Below are 25563 nucleotides of genomic sequence, written 5' to 3'. Positions count from 1 at the left end.
AACTCTATGGGTCCACTTATACGTGGACTTTTTTCAATAGTAAATACTACAGTACTAAATGATCTGAGGTTGGCTAAATACAGGAATGTGGAGGAATCTCATATATGGAGGGCCATCTATAAGTTATACTAAGATTTTTCAACTGCAGGGAGGGTTGCCACCCCCAACCCCAGTGTTGTTCAAGGGTCAACTGTACTTTTAAAACTCCTTTATATGAATTTTCAGGCTGATTTAGAACTTTGGTTCTGATTTGATCGTTTCCTAGTCTGAATTTACATCTAACTACCTTCTTGTTTCTTCCAAAACTCTCACTGGCTATGAAGGTGTAAATACATATGATTGCTCACAAGACAGCTAATAAACTTCCCATATGTAGAAAAATAGACATATATAAGTAAGACAAGTCTACTGAATCATATCAAAGTGTCTGGAAGAACAAATTTCCCTATTTTGAGCTACAAAAGGTTTGAAATTAAAATATCAACTAAGAAAGGGAAGATTTCTTGAAATATCATTTAAGAAAAGCTGTATTAACAATGCCTATACTACATCTTTCTTAAATAGATTCCATAAGTTCTACAATTATTTCATTTCCCCAGGAACTATATGCAGCAAGATTAAAATATTCACTTTTGGAAAAAGTTTTAAAAGCATTCTATCTCTCCAAGGCAAGAGGCTTGTTATATAATATGAACTAGCTGTGCTTGGTTTTTTTTTTTTCTATTCCCTTTGTTTTAAATAACCAAAATGAAACCATCAATGCCAGACCAGACAACAATGTAAAATCATTCTGAGTTGAATACTTACTTAACTGGAATTAATACTTTTGGAAGACAGTGTGTTTACCTGCTATAAAGAGCACAGTTGCCCATCTGTGAGCAATATTTACAGGTTTGCTGTTCCTCAATTATTTGTGGCAAAGGAGCAAGCTTTGTCTTCTCCTCTCCAGTAGCAGATTTGTTAATACGATGAAACAAAGAGAATGCCATCTGGTTTCTTAGCCTTAATAATTCTATGAGGGAAAAAAGGATGGGTGTTTTTTAAGAATTAAGTAAAGTTTATTATACATCTTTTCCATTATATATAACTTTCAGATTCAAAAACATAAAAAAGGAAAGAACAACATTCATATTTCCCACTATACTAAAATAACCACTGATAACATTTTGGTATATTTCCTTCAATTTTTGTTCACTTGATAAGTTCTTTGAATAACCATGAATCTCATAAGTAGTAAATATTGTGAAGCTGGTGTTTTACTGGCTGAATGCTAAGGACAAATACAGCTATCTAGAGTGTCTTGAATGTAAGACAGCAAGTTTAAAATAAAGTTTTATATAGTAAAATATTTTTAATTTATTTTTTAATGTATAGTTGATTTACAATGTTGTGTTAATTTCCACTGTACAGCAAAATGATTCAGTTATACATATATATACATTCTTTTTCATATTCTTTTCCATTATGGTTTACCACAGGATACTGAAAATAGTTCCATGTGCCATACAGTAGGACCTTATTGTTTATCCATTCTATATATAATACTTTGCATCTGCTAATCCCAAACTAAACGTCCATTGACAGAAGACTACATAAAGAAGATGCGGGGCTTCCCTGGTGGCGCAGTGGTTAAGAATCCGCCTGCCAATACACGGGACACCCTGGTCCGGGAAGATCCCACATGCTGCGGAGCAACTAAGCCCGTGCACCACAACTACTGAGCCTGCACTCTAGAGCCCACAAGCAACAACTACTGAGCCTGTGTGCCACAACTACTGAAGCCCACGTGCCTAAAGCCCATGCTCCACAACAAGAGAAGCCACCGCAATGAGAAGCCCGCACACCACAACAAACAGTAGCCCCCGCTCGCCACAACTAGAGAAAGCCCGCACACAGCAACGGAGACCCAACACAGCCAAAAATAAATAAAATTAAAGAAGATGTGATACATACACACACACACACACACACACACACACACACACACACACACACATCCATCGAATACTACTCAGCCGTAAAAAAAGAATGAAATAATGCCATTTGCAGCAACATAGATGGACCTAGAAGTTATCATACTAAATGAAGTGAGTCAGACAAAGAAAGACCAATACCGTATGATATCACTTATTGTGGAATCTAAACTATGACCTAAATGAACTTATATAGTAAAAAGGTTAATAGTGTTTTCAACTATACAGTATATTGTTCAAATTCTTTTTTTTTTTTTTTTTTTTTTGGCCACGCCGCACGGCTTGCAGGATCCCAGTTCCCCGACGAGGGATGGAACCCAGGCCCTCAGCAGTGCAAGCGGGGAGTTCTAACCACTAGATAACCAGGGAGTTCCCTAAAATTCTTTTTTTTAAAAAAGCACCACAACTTACCAATTACAACCTGTTTTAGGCCTAGCGATGGCAGTGAGTGATTGTCAGGTATAAATGTGTGTCACCAAAAATTGAAGGAAAAAACCAACCAACAAAACCCAGAGAAGTAAAATTGAGAGAAAACAGCTCTACCTCTTTTATCGAGATGGTTGGCAGGTACAGGGTACATCTGGCCGGTCTTCAGGTAGAGGAGCAGGCCAGCCTCTGGATCAGCTCTCCTCTCTTGGCTTAGCAGTGTGTACAGAACAAGCTGTGAAAACATGGTATATTTCATCAAATGAAACTTTAACTTTCTATATTTACATACATGTTTTGCAATCAATACATATCGTAATTTTAAAATCAAAAGGTGAATCAAGCTATTTCCATTTTGAAAATAACATGATCCAAATTTAGTAAAGGTAATACAATAAATTCAAAGTCAAATATTTAATTTCCACAAAACATAGTATATGCTTCTCAGTTTTACACAGACAAAAAAGAAATATTTAGAATTTTTCTTAGATGGTAAATAATCTCCAATAAGTTAAAGAGGGAAATTAATCAAGCTATGTTTTCCATTTTGAAGTTGTCTTCAGACAGTATTTTCCCTGTTTAAAATGAGTGGATTAAACACTAAAATGCATATTATTTATGTCATAGTTACTGTGACAACTAAATGAGACTAACTCTACTAACAGTTTACTGGGTTTTTTTCCAGAGCAGGAGGGAGCATTAAGTGCTTTAAGTTTATGTGGCACTCTTCAGAGAAACCATCTAAGACAAGTTAGAAATAGCTCCTTTAGTTCATGGAAACACCTTAGCAGCAACATTTGAGCCTATGTAGCATGTTTTGGGATGTCTTCTTATAAGCACTCCACTTCTGTTGCCTGATACAGCATAAGTAACCAAATAAAACTTTTAAAAATTAAAATGAACTCATAAATGACAGGGTGAAGCCTTGGGGCTGTGGACCAAGGGAGTCAACCCAAACTAATGGTCCATCTATGTTAAGTTTTTCCCTTCACGGGAACTGAGGCAGAAGGAAGAGGATTCTGCTTCTGGGACTTATTAAAAGGAAAAAATATCTGAAATGAAATTCCCTTCATATTATGATAAAAGAAAGCCGGACTGCAATTTTACAACACTGTTATAATCCAACTATATCACAAGTGAAATAGGCTTCTGTGAGCTGGTTTAGAGATCACAGCTCCATATAATATTTTTCCTTTAGAAAATGTGTTTCAGGGGGACTTCCCTGGTGGTCCACTGGTTAAGACTCCACACTCCCAATGCAAGGGGCACCGGTTTGATCCCTGATCAGGGAACAGAGATCCCACATGCCGTGCAGCACGGCCAAAAAAAAAAAACAAGAAAATGTTTCTAATGTCACATTACTGACTTAGAAATGAATTTTTAGAATACAATCCATTTATAAAATAAAGATCTTCCTTAACTAAAGTTAGTTTATAACATAAACTTTTTCTGTATTACCAAAGTGAGAAGTCAAATCTCCTAAAAGGTATATGTATACATATAGCAGATTCACTTTGTTGTACAGCAGAAACTAACACAACAATGTAAAGCAATTATACTCCAATAAAGATGTTAAAAAATATATATATACATAACAAAAAAGGAAGTGATTTAAAATCTTTAATGAAAAATTATACCTGGATTTAATATTCTTTTGCTTATGCACTAGTAATTATATTCATTAAAGTTTTAATTTGAAGAAAAAAAAATTCCTAAAAGGGGAGATCTATGTCTTTCCTCATCCGCAATATCTATCTATTTACCTATCTATCTATGTATATATCTCAATGAATTACTATAATTATTCTTTCAATGTCTCCTTGTTTCTTACTCAATGAATATGCAATATGCACTCCAATATATTTGTTTGAGCCTTGTCCAAATCATTTTTCCTGTTTTTAAATATGATAAACACCACTGTATTCTTAAAAGTTCTTCTTCCAGCTTCTATTCTTGCAAAGATAAAAGTTCCAACTGAACAAAATTAAATACAGTAATATTCTTTGCCTTGAAGGAACTACAATTTAGAGCAGTGGCCTTAGAAGAAAGGTCTTTAAATCTAGACCACTTTAGATGCTGAAATGCTTTTGTATTTCTCTTCCTTTTAGCATTCAGAAGTGATTTCAAACAAACTTGTCCTTAAAAACACAAGTAAAAATTTTCAGCCTCACGTACACAAAACACATTTCTTCAAATCTTTGACTTCAAAATAGCTTTTCTTGGGCTTCCCTGGTGGTGCAGAGGTTAAGAATCCACCTGCCAATGCAGGCGACACAGGTTCGAGCCCTGGTCCGGGAAGATCCCACATGCTGCAGAGCAACTAAGCCCAGGCGCTACAACTACTGAGCCTGCACTCTAGGGCCCGCGAGCCACAGCTATTGAGCCCATGCACCGCAATTACTGAAGCCTGCGCGCCTAGAGCCCGTGCTCCACAACAAGAGAAGCCACCACAATGAGAAGCCCGTCGACGCAACTAGAGAAAGCCCACGTGCAGCAACGAAGACCCAATGCAGCCAAAAATAAATAAATTAAAAAAATAAATAAAAATAAAAAAAATAGCTTTTCTTCTATCTAGACATGATTTTCCTTTCACAAGAAGGCTTTAATCTAGCCAAGTCTTTGTTCATAATTTCAGCCATTTCTGTTTTACCAAAGTGAAAAATTCAAGTCTTCTGATAGGGGAAGCCTAATTTTTCCTCTACCTCCAGTATCTGTAAAACCCAATGATAGGTGAAACAACAAGGTTACCCTATTTTTCATTCCCAAATGGAAAAGCTTTTGTGAGAACCTTTGGTGCTTGGTACACAATTAAGAATAGCAAGAAAGATTTAATAAGGGAAGATCTTGTTAATCCCTGATTATACAATTCAGTACTTTGAATCTGAACCTATTTTACATAAAATCTGCTGAAATAAAATGTGAAAATTCCATGGGCAAAAGGAAGTTTAATTTATATTACAAATGCTATGTTATTTGTTATATTATTTGTTCCTTTAATACTTATTATACCATAAAAATACAATAATGTTACTACTTTTAGTTTTATCTTTGCTTATTTAAAAGTGTCTAGGGGACTTCCCTCGTGGTCCAGTGGTTGAGACGCCACGCTTCCACTGCAGGGGGCTCGGGTTCGATCCCTGGTGGGGGAACTAAGATCCCATGTGCCACAAGTACAGCCAAAATAAAATAAAATAAATTTTAAAAAAAAAGTGTCTAGAACATACCATAGACTGCCAATGTGGAGGTTGGCAGAGGGAATGGTAATAATTAGAAAAAATAGAACTTTATGTTAGTTACTTTGATTTGTTAACTCACTATAATTAATATAAATTTCAGGTCATTTTGAAGGACAACAGAAGACATATTTACCAAGGAGAAGATGATTAAGAAAACTTGAATTTAACTTAATGGTAAGATACAGTTCTATATTTCATTTTAAATAAAAATCAATATATTGGGACTTCCCTGGTGGTCCAATGGGCAAGACTCCGCGCTCCCAACAAAGGGGGCTCAGGTTCAATCCCTGGTCGGGGAACTAGATGCCACGTACATGCCACAACTAGGAAGCCCTCATGCCGCAACTAAACATGCTGTAACGAAGATCCCACCTGCCGCAACTAAGACCCGGCGCAGCCAAAATAAATAAATATTTTTTTAAAAAAAAGAACAATGGGGCTTCCCTGGTGGCGCAGTGGTTGAGGGTCCACCTGCCGATGCAAGGGACACGGATCCGTGCCCCGGTCTGGGAAGATCCCACATGCCATGGAGCGGCTGGGCCCGTGAGCCATGGCCGCTGACCCCGTGCGTCCGGAGCCTGTGCTCCGCAACGGGAGAGGCCAAAACAGTGAGAGGCCTGCGTACCGCAAAAAAATAAAATAAAATAAAATTGTAAAAGAACAATGGGACATTTTTTTTTTTAAAAATCAACATCATTGGATTAAAGGTCAGAAGTAAAAGAATAAATTGACACTGCTGTTTCCTAAAGAGTATCCTATGTAGATGTTACATGAAAACACTAGCTCTGTGGTAAATTAGGTTTAGGAAATGCTGGGTTAAATTAAAAATCACCTGAATTGAATCAAAATATATAAAGCAACTACTTTTCAAACATATTAAAAAAATTTAAATATATTACACACTCATAATTTTCTTATTAATATTTATACCTGACTACGGTGTTCAATAGAATTTGATTCTTTGCCAGTTTTAAGTTCCAGTGGCATTATCTTATATTTCGTTTTACATCCTCTATGTATCTTCACGCCAACTGTAACATCTATTTTGCCCTTCAATCCAAACCTAGGAGACCAAATGCTTTCTTCAATATCCAGTGAGTTTATAACTTCGATATTACATGTTGAATTACCATCACTACCATCACTTGGCCTAAAAAACAAAACACAAAGATATTTAATTAATTAGAAATATTTAACTAAAATATTTAATTGAATGGAATTAGAACACTTAGCTCATTTCTTATATGCTGGCATTGACTCTCTACTGCATGCACGGAATGTGGGGATGGGAAGGAGTCTACAGACATTTATGGCAGTGATTCTCAAAGTATGCTTCCTGGATGAGTAGCATCAGCACCACCCAGGGAATGTGTCATAAATGCAAATTCTCAGGCCCCATTCCAGACCAACAGGTGAGGCCCAGAATTTGTTTAACAAACTCTCCAAGTGATTCTGATGCACAGGCAAGTTTGAATCCTATCAGTTCTAACTCATCATTTATTTATTTATTATTTTTATTGGAGTATCGTTGCTTTACAATTCTGTGTTAGCCTCCACTGCACAACAAAATGAATCAGCCATATACATACAGAGAGATATCCCCTCCCTTTTGGACTTCCTTCCCATTTAGGCTACCACAGTGCATTAGGTGGAGTTCCCTGTGCTATACAGTATGTTCCCATCAGTTGTCTATTTTATACATAGTATCAATACTGTATATGTGTTAATCCCAGTCTCCCAATTCCTCCCACCCCACCCCTTTCCCCCTTGGTGTCCATACATTTGTTCTCTACGTCTGTGTCTCTATTTATGCTTTGCATATAAGATCATCTGTACCATTTTTCTAGATTCCACATATATGCGTTACTATACGACATTTGTTTTTCTCTGACTTACTTCACTCTGTATGACACTTTCTAGGTCCATCCACATCTCTACAAATGACCCAATTTCATTCCTTTTTGTGGCTGCTAACTCATATAATTTAAATTTTCTTAATATTTATCGTCTGTCCCTTTCAGTTCATTCCCACAATAATCTTCCTAACTCAGGCCTTTATTTCCTCAAGTCTATCTATATTACAATGCAAAAGTCTCACTCCTTGGACGGCTGGAGCCACTATGACAGTCTGAATATTCTGATGTACAATTATTACACAGATTAACATATAATGGCTTGCACGTGGTTGCACCCTCGGTAACAAGGGATGTGTTTTTCCATGTAACACCATATTAACCTGAGTAAGAACAAGCTGTCTCTCCCCACTATCTATGCTGTGTGGGCCCTGATCACCCAGCGCTTCATCCCTACCCTCAACCCCACGACAGCCCTCAGAGAAGCTCAGGTGCTCCTGCACTTACTCATTATATCCTTTACTTAATCATTAAATGAATCCAGCTCTGCCACTATCAATATTTAACACTAAGTACTCAACATTGTTGTTTTATATTACAAAAGAGGTTCTGATTTTAGTATCTTACCTGTTAAATAAGCCAAGAGCACAGGAAGGAGGAAAAAAGGAATTTATGAATGTCAAAGGAATTAGAAGAGATGAAAATAACTTTTAAAGCCTCTTGCACTTCTCTTATCTAAGATTTACTCATTTTCAAAGCAGTAAGTTATTCTGCAGAAGAAAGGTCAGATAGGAACAGTCTTTTATTTATTAATCCTATTTTATACTCAAAGCCATATAAAATACTAAATGTAATGTAAATCTTAAATGAAAAGGATAAATTTTCTAGTAATAAAACATTTTATATCATTTAAAAATCAAGATTCAAAAAGTATAAGAATTCTGGCTGTCAGAATACATGATTTAGTTGACTTGTTTTGCTAATTTCATGTTATTTAGATCAGCATCTATTTCTTAACAAATGAGAATATTTTCTAAGAGGAAGAATGCTATCTTTGGTAATTTTTTAAAAACCTTTTCAGGATGCTTCAAATATAATCTCCAGGAATATACGTATACTTCTGCAATCTTGTTTTTTTTTTTTTGCGGTACACGGGCCTCTCACTGTTGTGGCCTCTCCTGTTGCGGAGCACAGGCTCCAGACGCGCAGGCCCAGCGGCCACAGCCCACAGGCCCAGCCGCTCCGCGGCATGCGGGATCCTCCCGGACCAGGGCACGAACCCGTGTCCCCTGCATCGGCAGGCGGACTCTCAACCACTGCGCCACCAGGGAAGCCCTTTCTGCAATCTTTGAAGAGGACAATAGAGGAATTCAGGGAAGCCACAACTTATCAGAAATTTCTTAAATATTAATCTGTTTTCTCTGATGGATGTTATCTGATCATGACATGTATTTAAATATACGTATATGAAATAAAGCAAACTTTATTAAATATGTCACATGTATACTTAGAAGATAGGTAATGAAACTTTTACTATTACTATTACTATTCTTTCCCCTAGAAAAAGAAGTAATGTGGTTTTAGTCTTAGATCTGTAGAACAAATGATAGGTACTTCAATTTAACTTCTATGCTTTTCATCAACATAATGCTATAAAACTCCTTTGAGAGTCACCTGATAGAGAATATAAGAGGTCATGAAGATTAAGAAAATACACATTTACTACTTATGGGTAAGAAAGGTTCTGTCTTGAAATGGCTTTTAAAGGTCTCATTCTCTGCTCTAAAGTCTAAAGTTTTGTTGTTTCTTTTAAAGACTAGCTATAGACTGCTGGGGAAATGATGCAAAGTAAAGTACAGAGAAGCGCCTCCTTCACAGACAGACACATAAAACCCCATCAGAAATAACTGAAACAAAGAAGAGTCTTACACCAAGCTACGGAGGTGAGAACACCAAGCTGAGAATCAAGAAATTCCTTGTTCTAGACTCTGCTCGACCACCGGTTTTTCACATAAAACCTGGACAAGTCACACCACCTCACTGGACCTCAATTTCCTTACTGGAAATCTAAGACTGAAATCTCAAAAATCCCCTTCAGGTCAAAGATGATTCTGAATCCCAAACTCTCCTAGGCTTCCATGATAACTTCTTCCAAGCTACCAAATCCCTTGCTGGTCCACTCCAAGCCTCCTTCGACGGATTCCACTCTCTCCCTCTGTCCTTATACAAGGTAACCTCCCAGGGTTCTATGCCTCTTCTGTTGCCCTCAGCAGATTGCTATTCTCTCTCAGCAATCCCCTCCACTTCTACATTTTCAACTACCACCAATACACCGAGTTCCTGGAGGGTTTTAGTCTCCCTGTAACACCTAGAACAATCCTGGGCACAGATGCAGCATGTAATACATTTTGCTGAATAGATAAGTCCATAAGTCTGTGAGAATATGGCAGCTTATTAACTCTGCAAAAACAATAAGCAAATTTTAGCCGAAAGAAAAAAACATGCAAACGAAATGCTAAAACAACAGTGAAAGAAAAGCTAGTATCTAAAACAAACATAAGGAATTCCCTGGCGGTCCAGTGGTAAGGACTTGGCGCATTCATTGCTATGGCCCTGGGTTCAATCCCTGGTTGGGGAACTAAGATCCCACAAGCCATGGGCAAGACAAAAAAAAAAAAAAAGATAAAACAACCACAGAAATGGATATCCACCACAATTTTAAATCTCAAGCAAATTTAAATGACCAAAAGAAATAATAAGGGAGGAAAGAAAGGTAGGGAGGGAAGGTAAACAAGGATAAAGAAATAATTAGGGGGACTTCCCTGGTGGCGCAGTGGTTAGAATCCACCTGCCAATGCAGGGTACACGGTCGAGCCCTGGTCCGGGAGGATCCCACATGCCGCGGAGCAACTAAGCCCGTGAGCCACAACTACTGAGCCTGAGCTCTAGAGCCCAAAAGCCACAACTAATGAGCCCACGTGCCACAACTACAGTAACCTGTGCGCCTAGAGCCCGTGCTCCACAACAAAAGAAGCCATGACAATGAGAAGCCCACGCGCCGCAATGAAGAGTAGCCCCTGCTCACCGCAACTAGAGAAAGCCTGCACTCAAGAACAAAGACCCAACACAGCCAAAAACAAATAAATTAATTAACTCATATATATATATATATAAAGAATATTGCTAAGCAAAATGTTAAAAAAAAGAAAGAATTAGGAACAATGGAAAACAAAATTCAGTTTGTTATTATTACAGAAAATCAAGAGACCAGAATGACAGAAATATTATAAAACAAAGCAAGGAACCAGGAAAAGAATGACTACTTAATAAACAGTTAGCAGATTATCACAATGACAACTAATGCACCAAGATCCACCCCCTATACCAGACATAGCAATCTGCTCCAAAGAAATAACAAAGAACAAAGCACTTATAAATTTATTTAAAAAACACTACAAGAAACTTTAACCAATTTACTCTAGCATTTTTTTAGGGTAAGGACCTGGTGGTAAATTTATGACCACAACAGAAGTAAAAAATATGATAAATAAACCCAATTCTAACAGCAAGATAAGCTTTGGTTTTTTTTAACCACTAAGTTTTTTTTTTATTGAAGTATAGTTGATTTACAGTGTTGTGTAAGTTTCAGGTGTACAGCAAAGTGATATACTTATAGATATATATGTATTCTTTTTAAAAATATGGAACGCTTCACGAATTTGTGTGTCATCTTTGTGCAGGGGCCATGCTAATCTTCCCTGTATCGTTCCAATTTTACTGCATGTGCTGCCACAACGAGCACAACCACTAAGTATTTTAAAAATAGATATATCAGAGTCCTATTGGCAAACTGATTGTGGTGATGGTTGTACAACTCTACGAACATACTCAATTATAAATAATTATAATAATAAAATAAATAAAATCTTACCGGCAGACACAGGACATTTAAACATTGCTAGCAACTTTCTAAAATGACTTAAAAAATTCTCAAAGAATTCTAGCAATATGCAAAAGGTTGTAAATTTTCCAAGTACCTTGGATGAAGTAGTCCAGTTATGAGGTTTTAATGCACAGAAATAACTGTCCCCGTAAGGTCCACCCCTCCACTTGTGTACTCTAATCCCTCTCTTTTACTCAATGACACAGCTCTAAGACTCCTCCCATCTCTTCTAAGTGTTAATGTTACCGTCTCTATGGAATTCTTCTCACTGGCATATAAACATGTTATACCTCCCATCTTCAAAACAACAACAAAGCTCTCTTAACCCCACATAAGCCATTCCATTTCTACATACCCTTTCATAGAACAACCTGTCAATATAGTAGTCTACATTCCCTGCCTCCAAATCCTCCTCTACCATTCTCTCTTGACTCCATTCTCATCACATTTTCTCCCCTGAAATCACCACTGACTTTTTTTTCCCTCACACCCTGCACCAAAACCTATCAGCACTACGTTGAAAATCTGACCGTAATCCAACTGATTCTCATCACTTCCACAACCCTCACTCTGGTCTAAGCCACCACCAACTCTTGCCTGGATTCCTGCAAGAACCTCCAAATTGGTGTCTCTACCTCTGCCCTTACCATATAGCATAGTCTTAAAAGATTGATTCTTTCAAAAGTAAATCAGATCAATATAGAAAGTAGTACAGAGAGAATAAGGAACTTGACTAAAGTTGCACAGACAAATTGTGGCAAAACTGGGATTCACATCCAGGCTCAGTGTGTCCTTTGAACTTGAGAAAACACACTGGCACAAAGACCTGACTGTTCCCAAGATTTCTGATTCACAAATCTTAAAACAAGTTCAGATCACAAAATGTCACAAGATAAAATACTGAGAATATTGAGAAAAAGATAAGAATATTGATATAAAGGAAGTTATGACTACTTAAAGAAAAAGAAAATGTTGCCTGTTTAAAAAAAAAAAAAAGAAAGAAATCAGATCAAAAACCTCTGTACAAACCCTGCAATGGCTTCCCATGGTAGCCAGATTACACGTGGTCATGGACTCAGAATGGCAGCCAATATCCAGTAAGGCTTATGAGGCCCCAGGACAGCTGCTTCTCCTGTTCCACCTCACTCTGCTCCAGCCACACCGTAGGAGTGCGTTAGCCACAGGGCTTTTACCTGAGTGCTCTTCCTGGAAACAGCTGCATGGCTGCCTCCTTCACTTCCTTCAGGCTCCTGCTCAATGTCACCTTATATACAGAGGCCTTTCATGACCACTCTTGGGAAATAACATGTCCCTCCAACTCCTCTTTCTTATCCTCCCCATTGTTCTACACTGCACTTATCACAATCTGGCACCCTGCTGTTTACTTGTTCAGTAGTACAGAAGCACCATAAAGTCAGTTGCTTTTTTTTTTTATTTTTTGCTACTGTGATCCCAGCACCTAGAACATTACTTGGCACATATTAGGCACTTAATAAATATTTGCTGAATGGGCAAATAATGGGGGGAAAAAAAAGGATGACCTACAAATTTGTATCAATGCTACTTTAAGGGGAAAAAAGGTAAAAAACAAACCAAATGCCAAACAGTATTGAATGCCTAAACACACTATTTAAACATACAGCACAGGGCTTCCCTGGTGGTGCAGTGGTTAAGAATCCACCTGCCAATGCAGGAGACACAAGTTCGAGCCCTGGCCCTGGAAGATTCCATATGCTGCGGAGCAACTAAGCCCGTGCGCCACAACTACTGAGCCCACGTGCCACAACTACTGAAGCCTGTGTGCCTAGAGCCCATGCTCTGCAACAAGAGAAGCCACGACAATGAGAAGCCCACACACCACAACGAAAAGTAGTCCCCGCTCACTGCAAAACCCACGTGAGAAAACCCACGCACAGCAACGAAGACCCAACACAGCCAAAAATAAATAAATAAATAAATTTATTAAAAATAAATAAAAATAAATAAACATACAGCACAAATCCATGGTAATCAACACATGAGACAGTCCATATATGATAGTAACACAGAGAAATATATATGAAATTAGGACAGCCCTCCCATATATTTATAAACTGAAGATTTTATTAAAAAACTATACCTACATCCAAAAATTATAAATTTTACTATAGTGAAAATAGAATTTTCTATTCACTAGATTATTTTTTTTGTCCAAGAATTATACTCAGGACTGTAACTTATAAAGTAAGCAAACAAAAAGGCTAGTCATAACTTGACCTCTAAAAAGCTTTAATTCAACATCTTGAATAAGATCCTGGTCTAAAGATATGAACACCATATAAACAAAATGGGTTTCTTACAGAGAGAGCTGCATCTGAGGGAAGTCAGTTGAAGTATGTTTATGCATGAAATCTCCAGCCCATTTAGAAAATGAAGGAAGATACTCCTCTACTTCTTGTTTTATTTCATCTTGATTCAGATTTAGGCGGTACCTACCAAAGTAAGAGATATTAAATATGAAAGCTTAAATATGAAAAAAGTAAACAAGGAAAAAAACATTCAAATAAGCAACCCAAGTGCCCATCAACTAATGAACGGATAAATAAAATTTGATATATACAATGGAATATTATTCAGCCTTGGAAAGGAAGGAAATTCTGATACTTGCTACAACATAAATGAACCTTGAGGACATTAGACTAAATAAGCCAACAACAAAAGGACAAATACTGCATGACCGCTTACGTGAGGTACCTAGAATAGTCAAATTCATAGAGACAGAAAGAATGGTGACTGCCAGGGACCGAGGGAAGGGGGGAGTTGTTTAATGGATATAAAGTTTCAGTCTGGGAAGATAAAAAAAGTTCTGGAGGTGGAGGATGGTAATGTTTGCACAACAATGTCAATGTACTTAATGCCACTTAACTGTACCCTTAAAAGTGGTTAAGATTGTGATTTTTAATGCTATGTGTATTTTACCACACACAAAAAATCCAAATAACAGTGACATGACATCAAATTTCAGATCTGCTCCAACTCCTATCATCTCAGGTCTAATAGGTCCCAGCTACACTTTTGTGATAAAAAAGAAACCGTAGAAGATGTTGCTCCTGAAACCCAGCAATGGAAAGTAGAAAAGTAAAAGAGGAAAAAAGACTGTAGGAACAGAAAAGTCACATCAGCCTTACCGAATTAAAGGACAATTTATAGGAATGTTAACTTCTTAAGTCAGAAGTCAGCAAAGACTACCAGAATCTAGTCTCAGTTTTTCAGGGTGCCCATAAGGTCAAAACTATGTCATAATAATACTACAACATTATTTGCCTTTTTTGCTCTTGTTTTCTCATGAGTACACAGTGGAGATTTCTGAGTCCACATACACACATACAATATAGCAATATAGAGAATGAAGAAGCAGATATAAGAAACCAGATGTCTTTTTTTTTAATTGGAGTATAGTTGATTTACAATGTTGTGTTAGTCTCAGGTGTACAGCAAAGTGAATCAGTTACACGTTTACATATATCCACTCTTTCTAGATTCTTTTCCCATATAGGCCATTACAGAGTATTGAGGAGAGTTCCCTGTGCTATATAGTAGGTCCTTATTAGTTATCTATTTTATATATACAGGTGTCAATATGTATTAAGTCATAAAATTAAAACATCTGCAAAAATGTAAAACAATGCCACTTGTATCATTACGTTTTTTTTCAGAAACAGTTATTTTTCATTAGACTGTTATTTATATTAACATGGAATGGATTGTTATTGTTATTTTCAAATTAACCAATAAACATTTTAAAACTGTCTCAGTTTTCATTTCTAGTACAGTAATTATCTATAGATATAACCCACATAAACAAAATCTCCTCAGGGTCCTCAATAATTTTTTTAGTGTAACATGGTCCTGAGACCAAAAAATTTTGAAACCTGCTGTCCCCTTCCCAGGATAGTTCTCCCAGCTCCTTCTGCATGTTTAAGCATCACAATCTTAATAACTACTCTGGGGTGTTAAGAGCACACGTGTTTCTGTCAGATCACACCTAGGTTTGAATCCTAACTCTTTATTAGATGTGTAACTTTGGGCGATTCACTGTTAGCTGAGCCTCAGTTTCTTCATCTGTAAGGTGAGTTGATAACTACCACACAGTTAGTTTGATGATTAAATAAAACAGCCTACGTAAAGTATTACTACTTGGCTTATGATAAGAACTCAATAAGGTATGAAGATAATAACAGTGAATACTCATATAATGCTGACTCTAGGCCAGGTACTATTCTAGGTGCTTAACATGAACACTTTCAACCCTCATTATATCTCTATGAGATACTATTATTGTCACCCCACTTTAGAGCCAAGGAAACTGAAGCTCAGAAGTTACTTCCAAAGGACACACAGCTCTAGCTTGGGAACCTAAGTTCTTAACCCCTATGCTCCCTTCTACACTGTGTTTTAATAATTTACTGCCATAATTTTCTCCCTGCAGGCCTGAGTTCACCTGAGTACTGGTATAGCCTCCAACAGTCTGCAAACTCCTTTCAAAAAACACAACTTACCATTTTTCTCTCCTTCTGAAGATAGCACAATATTCAATAACATATTCATCAAAATCTGAGACTCCAAAACGCTACAAATTTACCATATAATAACTCTGTAACATTTCTAATACCAAATTTAATAAGCTCCTACTTTCCTAGGTTTCTGCTACCTCTGGCTTACCAGAACTAAGAAAGCAGAGCCCTACCAGTCCTCTGGGAGAGCCAGTTCAGCAGGGAAGACAAAATTAGCAATCCTAGCTCTGCCAAGATTGCTTGTCCTGACCACAAAAGCAACTTCAGGTTGAAGGCAAAGCTGAAGAATCTCAAACCAGGGAGCAATTACTGACACCAAAGTGCCCCGAATGACCTACAGAAACACAATCAGTCCACATAAGGCAAAGGGTGTTTGTCTGAAAAAGGCTGTTTGAAATCTGGGAAACTTAGAGTGGATGAAAGATGATATAGGTGAGGACGTGGGGGAAACAAGGACCCATATATTGCCTATAGAAATGCAAAATGAATTCTGCAATATACACACATATTAAATCATTAAGTTGTATACCTTAAACTAATACAATGTTATATGTCAATGATATCTCAACGAAACTGGAAAACAATGAATGGAAGAAAGAAACAGGACAATGTCTACATAGAGCAATTTGACAATATATATCAAAACTTTAAATGTACCCAGACCGGATCCTGTCCTGGAGGGAAAAAAATGCTATGAAGAACATTACTGGACAAAACTGAAATGTGCACAGTAGATCAGACACAAGTATTATAACAATGTTAAATTTCCTGAAGTTGATAACTGTTCTGTGGTTACATAAGAGAAAATCCTTATTCTTAGGAAATACACATTTAAGTATTTAAAGGTCAAAATAACACATATACAGCTTAATCTCAAGCGGTTTAGAAAAACACACACAGCAGGTAAATCTGAGTAAACAGTGTATGGATGTTCTTTGTACTACTCTTGCAACTTTTCTCTAAATTTAAAATTATTTTCAAATAAAAAGATTTGTTAACAAAAAGATACACCCCTATGTTCACAGCAGCACTACTCACAATAGCCAAGACATGAAAACAACCTAAATGTCCATCGACAGATGAATGGATAAAGACGTGGTACATATATACAATGGAATACTACTCAGCCATAAAAAAGAATGAAATAATGCCATTTGCGGCAACATGGATGCAACTAGAGATTATCATTCTAAGAGAGGTAAATGAGAACGAGAAAGAAAAATGCCATATGATATCGCTTATACGTGGAATCTAAATCATGACATAAATGAACCTATCTACGAAACAGAAACAAAGTCACAGACATAGAGAATAGACTTGTGGTTGCCAAGGGGAGCTGGTTGGGGGAAGGATGGAGTGGGAGGTTGACGTAAGCTCTTATAAAATGGATAAACAGGGCTTCCCTGGTGGCGCAGTGGTTGAGAGTCCGCCTGCCGATGCAGGGGACACGGATTCGTGCCCCAGTCTGGGAGGATCCCACATGCCGCCGAACGGCTGGGCCCGTGAGCCATGGCCGCTGAGCCTGCGCGTCCGGAGCCTGTGCTCCACAACGGGAGAGGCCACAGCAGTGAGAAGCCCGCGTACCGCAAAAAAAAAAAAAAAAAAAAAAAGGATAAACAACAAGGTCCAACTGTGATAAATCATATATTCGATATCCTGTGATAAACCATAATGGAAAAGGATATAAATATAAATATATATATATATATATGTATAACTGAGTCACTCTGCTGTACAGCAGAAAATAATACAACACTGTAAATCAACTATGCTTCAATAAAAATTTTTTTTAAAAAGATTTTTTAAATGTTTAAATGTAAATATCCTCTGGTCCAACAATTCCACTTCTAAGTATTGAGCCCAGATATATGCCTGCACAGCTATTAAAATTAAAATGTACAAAGGTATTTATTATAGTGTTGCTAATAAAAGCAAAGACTGAAATGCCAGGGGCTCTTAAATAAATTACTGTACATCCATACAATGAAACATTTTGCCACTCTTAATTAAAAATGAGATAGCTCAATCAGTACTAATATGGAATAATCACCAAGTTTTTTTTTTTTGGCCACGCTGCCCGACCTATAGAATCTTAATTCATTGACCAGGGATTGAACCCGAGTCCATAGCAGTGAAAGCACTGAATCCTAACCACTGGACCGCCAGGGAACTCCCAAGATTTAATATTTATATACAATAATGTGTATGGTATGCTACCATTTATATAACAAATAATATATAAACATAAATAATCACACACACAATCACATGTAAATATTTGAAATCTCTGTGGAAGGACATACAAGAAACTGATAACAGAAGTTGCCTCTGGAGCTCGGTAGTGACTGACCAGGGATGCAGGGGTAGAAAGGACTTACTATCATTGTACACCCTCTTGTACTATTACAACAACACATGCTGTATGTGAATTTATAAGCTATTTAGAAATAATAATTTACTATTAAAAAAAAAAACCTGCACAACTGGGTAATCTTTTTCGTAAATAACCTTCGCAAACCATCCTGGAACCATTCTTCACTGTCACCATCTCCTTAGGCAGATCCTTCCTAGTGTTTTACTTTTTACAGACCAGGACTCTTCTAAGTTTCCAAACCAGTCCACACTGGTTATTTAAAGTCTTCTGCATTTGAATTCTGCCTTTTTAATTTCGAGCCAAATCACCGCAAAATGACATGTAACCACCTGTTCTTTCCTGAGGCTATAGAGATACTTAAGGTTTGGCATCTTCAAGCCTAGACTTTTATAGATATAATGAGAGGACAGAGCATGAACAGGTAAAAATCTGTTCTAAGATCTGTAATAAAGTAGAAGGGCCTATGAGAGAGGGCAGGAAAGAACTTTGGATCTGTTATTTTTAGGCTCTGGGAATTTTAAAAAGTATCCTTTGGAACAGGGTTGGGCAAGATTCATGAGAGAATTAGTATTTTCATAACTGAAATGAAACATATTTCCCCTTAATGACTTAGGATATAATGATAAAAAAAATAATAATGCAGCAAAATGGGTGGAGAGAGATTACCATACTAAGTGAAGTCAGAGAAAGACAACTATCATATGGTATCACTTATATGTGGAATCTAAATATGATAGAAATGAACTTATTTAGAAAACAGAGACTCACAAACATAGAAAACAAACTTATGACTACCAAAGGGGAAGGGGGGGCAGGGGGGGTGGGGATAAATTAGAAGTTTGGATTTAGCAGATACAAACTACTATATATAAAATAGATAAACAAGGTCCTACTGTACAGCACAGGGAACTCTATTCAATATCCTGTAATAAACCATAATGGAAAAGAATATGAAAAAGAATATATAGGGACTTCCCTGGTGGCTCAGTGGTTAAGAATCCGCCTGCCAATGCAGGGGACACAGGTTCCAGCCCTGGTCTGGGAAGATCCCACATGCCACAGAGCAACTAAGCCCGTGTGCCACAACTACTGAGCCTGTACTCTAGAGCCCGCGAGCCACAACTACTGAGCCCACGTGCCACAACTACTGAAGCCTGCGTGCCTAGAGCCCCCGCTCGCTGCAACTAGAGAAAGCTCAGGTGCAGCAAGGAAGACCCAACGCAGCCAAAAATAAAAATTAATTAGTTAATTAATTTTTTTAAAAAAAAGAATATATATGGGGGCTTCCCTGGTGGCACAGTGGTTGAGAGTCCACCTGCCGATGCAGGGGACACAGGTTCGTGCCCCGGTCCGGGAAGATCCCACATGCCGCAGAGCGGCTGGGCCCATAAGCCATGGCCGCTGAGCCTGCGCGTCCGGAGCCTGTGCTCCGCAACGGGAGAGGCCACAACAGTGAGAGGCCCACATACCGAAAAAAAAAAAGAATATATATGTATGTATATGTATAAATAACTGCATCACTTTGCTATACACCAGAAACTAACACAACGTTGTAAATCAACTATACTTCAAAAAACATATATATATATAATTCAGTGATACCCAAGGATCTGCTAAGAATACATTCCTGACACAACACTGTAAAGCAACTATACTCCAATAAAAATTAATTAAAGGGACTTCCCTGGTGGTCCAGTGGTTAAGACTCTGTGCTTCCACTGCGGGGGGCATGGGTTCGATCCCTGGTCAGGGAACTAAGTTTCCTCAAGCCGCGCTGTGCGGCCAAAAAAACCAAAACCAAAAAAAACAAAATTCTGATCTTCATAGTTCTTATATTTTTTTAAAAGTTTTTCCTTTCCTGGGCTTCCCTGGTGGAGCAGTGGTTGGGAGTCCTCCTGCCAATGCAGGGGGCACGGGTTCGTGCCCCGGTCTGGGAGGATCCCGCGTGCTGCGGAGCGGCTGGGCCCGTGGGCCATGGCCCTGTGCTCTGCGATGGAAGAGGCCGCAGCGGTGAGAGGCCCGCGTACCGCAAAAAAAAAAAAAAAGTTTCTCCTTTCCTATACAGTAATGAAGCTATCAGCTCTCCTAATGACTATGAAGGTACCTTTCTCCCACATCTTAGAAACCAGATAAGACTGTTAGATATTAATGAAAAATAACAGATGCTGAGGGCATAAGAGACATTCCATTACGTAACATGCACAAGGTTTAATACAAGGACATGAATTCTGAGCAAGGCTGCTCAAAATCCTTGTTTTCTTTCATACTTATATTCACGTTGGGTTCTGGACTGATCAGGTTACCTGATACCTGAATACCTGTGGTGGTTTAAAATATGTCCACAAATCCTTTGACACCCCGTTCAAAAGATGGCACCTAATTCCCCTACCGTTAAGGGAGAGCTAGACTTAGTAATGAGTACTTAATAAAAAAAGCAGAAGTGACATCATAGCAATCAGAGACTAGGTTATAAAAGGCACTGTGGCTTCCTGCTCTCTTTCTTGGACCCTTCAATCTGAAGGAAGCAGATTGTGTCCCAGGACATATCAGCCAGCCCCCTAGAGAAGCCCATATGGCAAGAAACTGAGGCCTCCTGCCAACAGCCAGCTAGGAAATGAGTCCTCCCCACAACAGACGTGTGAGTGAGTCATCACGGAAGCAGATGCTCCTGCCCGGTCATGCCTTCAGATGCAGCTCACATGGGAGACCCTGAGCCTGAGCCACCCAGCTGAACTACTTCCAAATTCCTGACTGACAAAAACTATGAGATAACAGGTTAGATGTTTGTCATTTTAAGGCACTAAGTTTTGATGTGTTTTGTTTCAGGGCAATGATCCATACAATACACAACAGATCCTGGTTAGGGTGTGACAAAAAATTTTTTTAATTTGAAAACCAAAGTGGCAACTAAAGCAATAAGTAGAACTCTTAAGCAAAAACTTTATTATAGCTATTCATATTCTGAAAGCCATGCTGTGTGTGGTTGTAACCAAGTGACAACTTCTCTGTGCTTCCATTTCTTCCTTTATAACAGGTTGCTATCAGATTATATAAGATAGCTAAAAAGCACTTAACACAGTGCCTGACATAGGGCAGGGTTCTAAAATGTTTTTAAGACAGTAGATTGTATGTCATTAGTAAATAAGTGTAGAATTATGGAACACATTTTTCTCATTTACACAGTGAAATGTAGAATTATATCTGGGAAAAGTAGGTTTGTATCAACTAGTCTGGAAAGCAAAATCACCACTAATAAAAAAATTTCTGTGAAAAAAAGATGGACTGCAGTAGGAGTCAAGAAAGAAATAGAGAATATGCCAATCCCTCTGCAGGTAGCCACTCATAAAACGCCAATGACTAGCCATTTGTGGGTTTACATACATTATCTCCATTGTCACAAAAAGTCTGCCAAACAGGTATTATCACCCTTTCCAGAATCTTTCAGTAACTAGTTCAATCATAAAATTGGCAAAGCTAGAATTTGAAAGGAGGTTCACCTGACTCCCAGCCCCATACAATTTTCAGGATGTCACACTGTTTCTAGAAGTAAAACAAAAAGTTCACACTCTCTGAGTGCAGCTGTGGAGTCTATTATGCATATAGAGAATATTTAGGTATTTTTAGCCAAAGAATTCCTGTTCTGCAATTTCAGAAGCTCTTCGCAGAATTGCAGTGGGATACTACAGCCCTGAAATCTGCATTCTAGTATTATACTGATTTATATTTAATAGTCTAATAGCCAAAAACCTTATAGATGCTAGGAAAGAAGTTATATAACAAAACTGTATCTATAGTTCCTCTCGTAACTACTTACATTTCCTTCAGATGCCTTATTTCTTGAACAGTTTGAAAAGCAAGTTCTTGTAGCTTTCCTGGGGCAAAACTATCACTTATTGCTTTTTGAAATACTTCATGGAGAATGGTACCAATCAGCATTTGGCGTGTGGCTGGATCAGAGCTCTACCAAAAAAACACAAAAATCATACAAATATCTTATTTCACAACGTATCAACAGATGTGATCGTACATTTATTACCTAACCTATTGAACCACCATAACCAAAGTACACTGGTGAGACAAATGCCAAAATATGAAACAATTTATTTTTCTGGTGAGTGAAATTATAGGTGACTTTCACTTTCTTCAATTTAGAATTACCTGAATTATTTTACAAGTTATTATTTTCAAATCAGTATATTTCCATTTTGAAAAAAATTAAAATAACTTATATGAAAAAGTTCAATGTGGTCTCAAATATTTAACATATTCATCTCTAATTTCACTTTATAATGAACCCACATACAAAAGTCAATAAACGCATAGATCATAAAGTCATGTGAGTAAAATACTCAAAACATGAAACAAACTTACAGCAGAGATTTTTTTTTTTTGGCTGCCCCACACACCTGTGGGATCTTAGTTCCCCAACCAGGGACTGAACCCAGGCCCCAGCAGTTAAAGCACTGAGTCCTAACCACTGGACCGCCAGGGAACTCTCTACAGAGATTTTTTTTTTTCAAATTTATTTGAACATTTATTTTTTTTAATTTATTTATCTATTTTTGGCTGTGTCGGGTCTTCGTTGCTGCGCGTGGGCTTTCCCTAGTTGAGGCGAGCGGGGGCTACTCTTCGTTGTGGTACATGCGCTCCTCATTGCGGAGGCTTCTCTTGTTGCAGAGTACGGGCTCCAGGTGCACAGGCTTCAGAAGCTGTGGCTCGCGGGCTCTAGAGCGCAGGCTCAGTAGTTGTGATGCACGGGCTTAGTTGCTCCGCAGCATGTGGGATCCGCTCGGACCAGGGCTCGAACCCGTGTCCCTTGCATTGGCAGGTGGATTCTTAACCCCTGTGCCACCAGGGAAGTCCCCAGCAGAGATTTTTGACAAACTCTCGCCACTCAAACAGAAACAGTAGTTTTCAATTAACTCTTTTATTAGCCTGGACCATCCCCTTGAAACTATCAAAAAAAAAAAGAAAAAGTCCACAAGACACCCATCAGGAATTTTAAAAATTAATTTACAGGGAACTCTCTGTACTATTTTTGTAAGTTCTATGTGAGTCTAAAATTATTTCAAAATAAGGTTTTTAAAATATTAATATTCAGGTCTGCTTTATAATACGTGGTTAAAAGAGAAGTTAATAGTATCCCTACAATTGAAGAAAAAAGCTGATTTTTTTAAAAAAACTATAAATAAGTGATAACTAAGATGATTAGAAAATCTACTTGGGTATTTTTCCTTCTTTTATTCTTCTTGCTTAGCTGCATTTTTTTTTTTTTTTTTTTTGGCTGCATTGGGTCTTCATTGCTATGCACGGGATTTCTCTAGTTGCAGTGAGAGGGGGCTACTCTTCATTGTGGTGAGCAGGCTTCTCATTGCGGTGGCTTCTCTTGTTGTGGAGCACGGGCTCTAGACCACTGTCCCCTGCATTGGCAGGCAGATTCCTAATCACTGCGCCACCAGGGAAGCCCTTAGCTGTATTTTTTGGTTTTCTACAGACATAGAGACTAATTGTATAATTAAAAGAATACCCTGGGAGGAAGAGGAAACTTAACAAATAAAACTCACGTTCTTCAAAAATAAATGGCATTGGGAATTCCCTGGCGGTCCAGTGGTTAGGACTCCGTGCTCTCACTGCTGAGGGCCTGGGTTCAATCCCTTGTCAGAGAACTAAGATCCCATAAGCCGTGCAGTGCAACCAAAAAATAAAAAAGAAATGGCATTGAAACAAAGGGAGTGGGTGTAAGGCAGAATTTAGATTAAAAGAAACTATGAGACATATCAACCAAACATAATATTGTTTGGATATTGATGCTAACAAACGAACTGAATAAAAAAAATATTTGATAAAAGACATTAGAGGTAAAACTATTAGATTAATTTAAGGAATTACTGTTCATTTTATTGTGTATGATAAAGATACTGTGTTTATATATATTTTTAAATCCTCAGCTTTCATTTAGTTGCAAAATAATACAATGTCTGGGAACAGCAACATGGGTACATGGGAGTTTATTATAATCATCTCTTTGCATATGTTTGAAACTTTCCATAATAATGTTTTTAAAAGAGACTCTCACATTTACTTTTAGTTCACTGGGAATCACATGAAGCCAAGTTTGGAAATGCCCAGATATATTAAATTAAAATTTTTATCACTGAAATTTATATTATTATTAGAACTAATTATTTGACAAAATGTTGAATAAGATTCAAAGGATCTTAGGGCACCTGGCCTTGAATCCCAACACTGCCACTTACTAGCTACAGTAACTTTGGGCAAGTCACTTAACTTCCTGATTTTCCCAATCAGTAAAATGCAGCTGATTAATACCATCTACTTCACAGGATTGTTGGGAGGATTAAGTAAGAGTGTAAAAGTGGTCTGTGAACTCTTAAGACCCTGTGGAAACACTGGCTGTTAATATTGTTCACCTTAAATGTTTCACTCAGGACAGCTCTTCTCATGCATCGAATACTACTGGCTATGCTTGTGCCAGAAATCAGCATGTCTGGATACAGAATCAAATATCCAAAATCTTCATCTATTATCCAAGTATCGGATATGCAGTCTCCCTCTAAATGAATGATGTCCCCTGGCTCTACTGGTACAGAGCACCTGAAAATAAAGCAAAATTAAAGTATACATATTTTAGATTCCTACATTTAAACATATTAAGGAGGCTTCAAAAATAACTGGAGGAAAAAAATAAAATAACTGGAGGGACCTCTCTGGTGGACCAGTGGTTAAGACTCCGTGCTCCCAATGCAGGGGGCCCGGGTTCGATTCCTGGTCAGGGAACTAGATCCCGCATACCGCAACTAAGAGCCCGCACACAGCAACGAACATCCCACGTGCCGCAACTAAGACCCAGCGCAGCCAAATAAATAAATATTTTTTAAAAATAAACAAATAACTGGATATCTTATATAAAGAAATAAGTATTTCTAAATTTCTGGGTCTTGCATTATCTACTGCAAAAGCTATCAAATTATTAACAGTGTATAGCTTCAATTATGGATGAGGTTGTTCTAATAATAGTTCTCTCATTCTTAAGACTTATACCTACAGCTTCTATAAGCCTTGAGGCATGAAGCCGAACACAATGTACCAAGAACAAAATCATATTTATCGAGTTCAAACCATCCAACTTGCAGCCTAGACAGAGTTAGACCTCCACCTTCTCTGCATCTCCCCTTCACCCCTCA

At 37.8% G+C, this 25563-nt stretch overlaps 1 protein-coding gene across 1 annotated transcript in view; it reads right to left on the bottom strand.

Annotated features, from left to right (window-relative positions):
• The window catches only part of DNA2 (DNA replication helicase/nuclease 2), a 47527-nt gene that overhangs the window by 19563 nt on the left and 2401 nt on the right, over nucleotides 1–25563 (bottom strand). Inside the window, exons 3-8 of the mRNA XM_079900402.1 lie at nucleotides 24790–24973; nucleotides 22173–22318; nucleotides 13771–13902; nucleotides 6566–6785; nucleotides 2517–2634; nucleotides 847–1012 (exon numbers count right to left, since the gene is read on the bottom strand). Coding sequence (XP_079756528.1) covers nucleotides 847–1012; nucleotides 2517–2634; nucleotides 6566–6785; nucleotides 13771–13902; nucleotides 22173–22318; nucleotides 24790–24973 — 966 coding nt within the window. The remainder of the gene's footprint in view (nucleotides 1–846; nucleotides 1013–2516; nucleotides 2635–6565; nucleotides 6786–13770; nucleotides 13903–22172; nucleotides 22319–24789; nucleotides 24974–25563) is intronic.

This window comes from Stenella coeruleoalba, assembly GCF_951394435.1.
Source record: "Stenella coeruleoalba genome assembly, chromosome: 16".
In the NCBI taxonomy this organism is placed as follows: Eukaryota; Metazoa; Chordata; class Mammalia; order Artiodactyla; family Delphinidae; genus Stenella; species Stenella coeruleoalba.
Note: the sequence above shows the minus strand (reverse complement) of the source record. Positions and strands in the feature narration are given on the sequence as shown.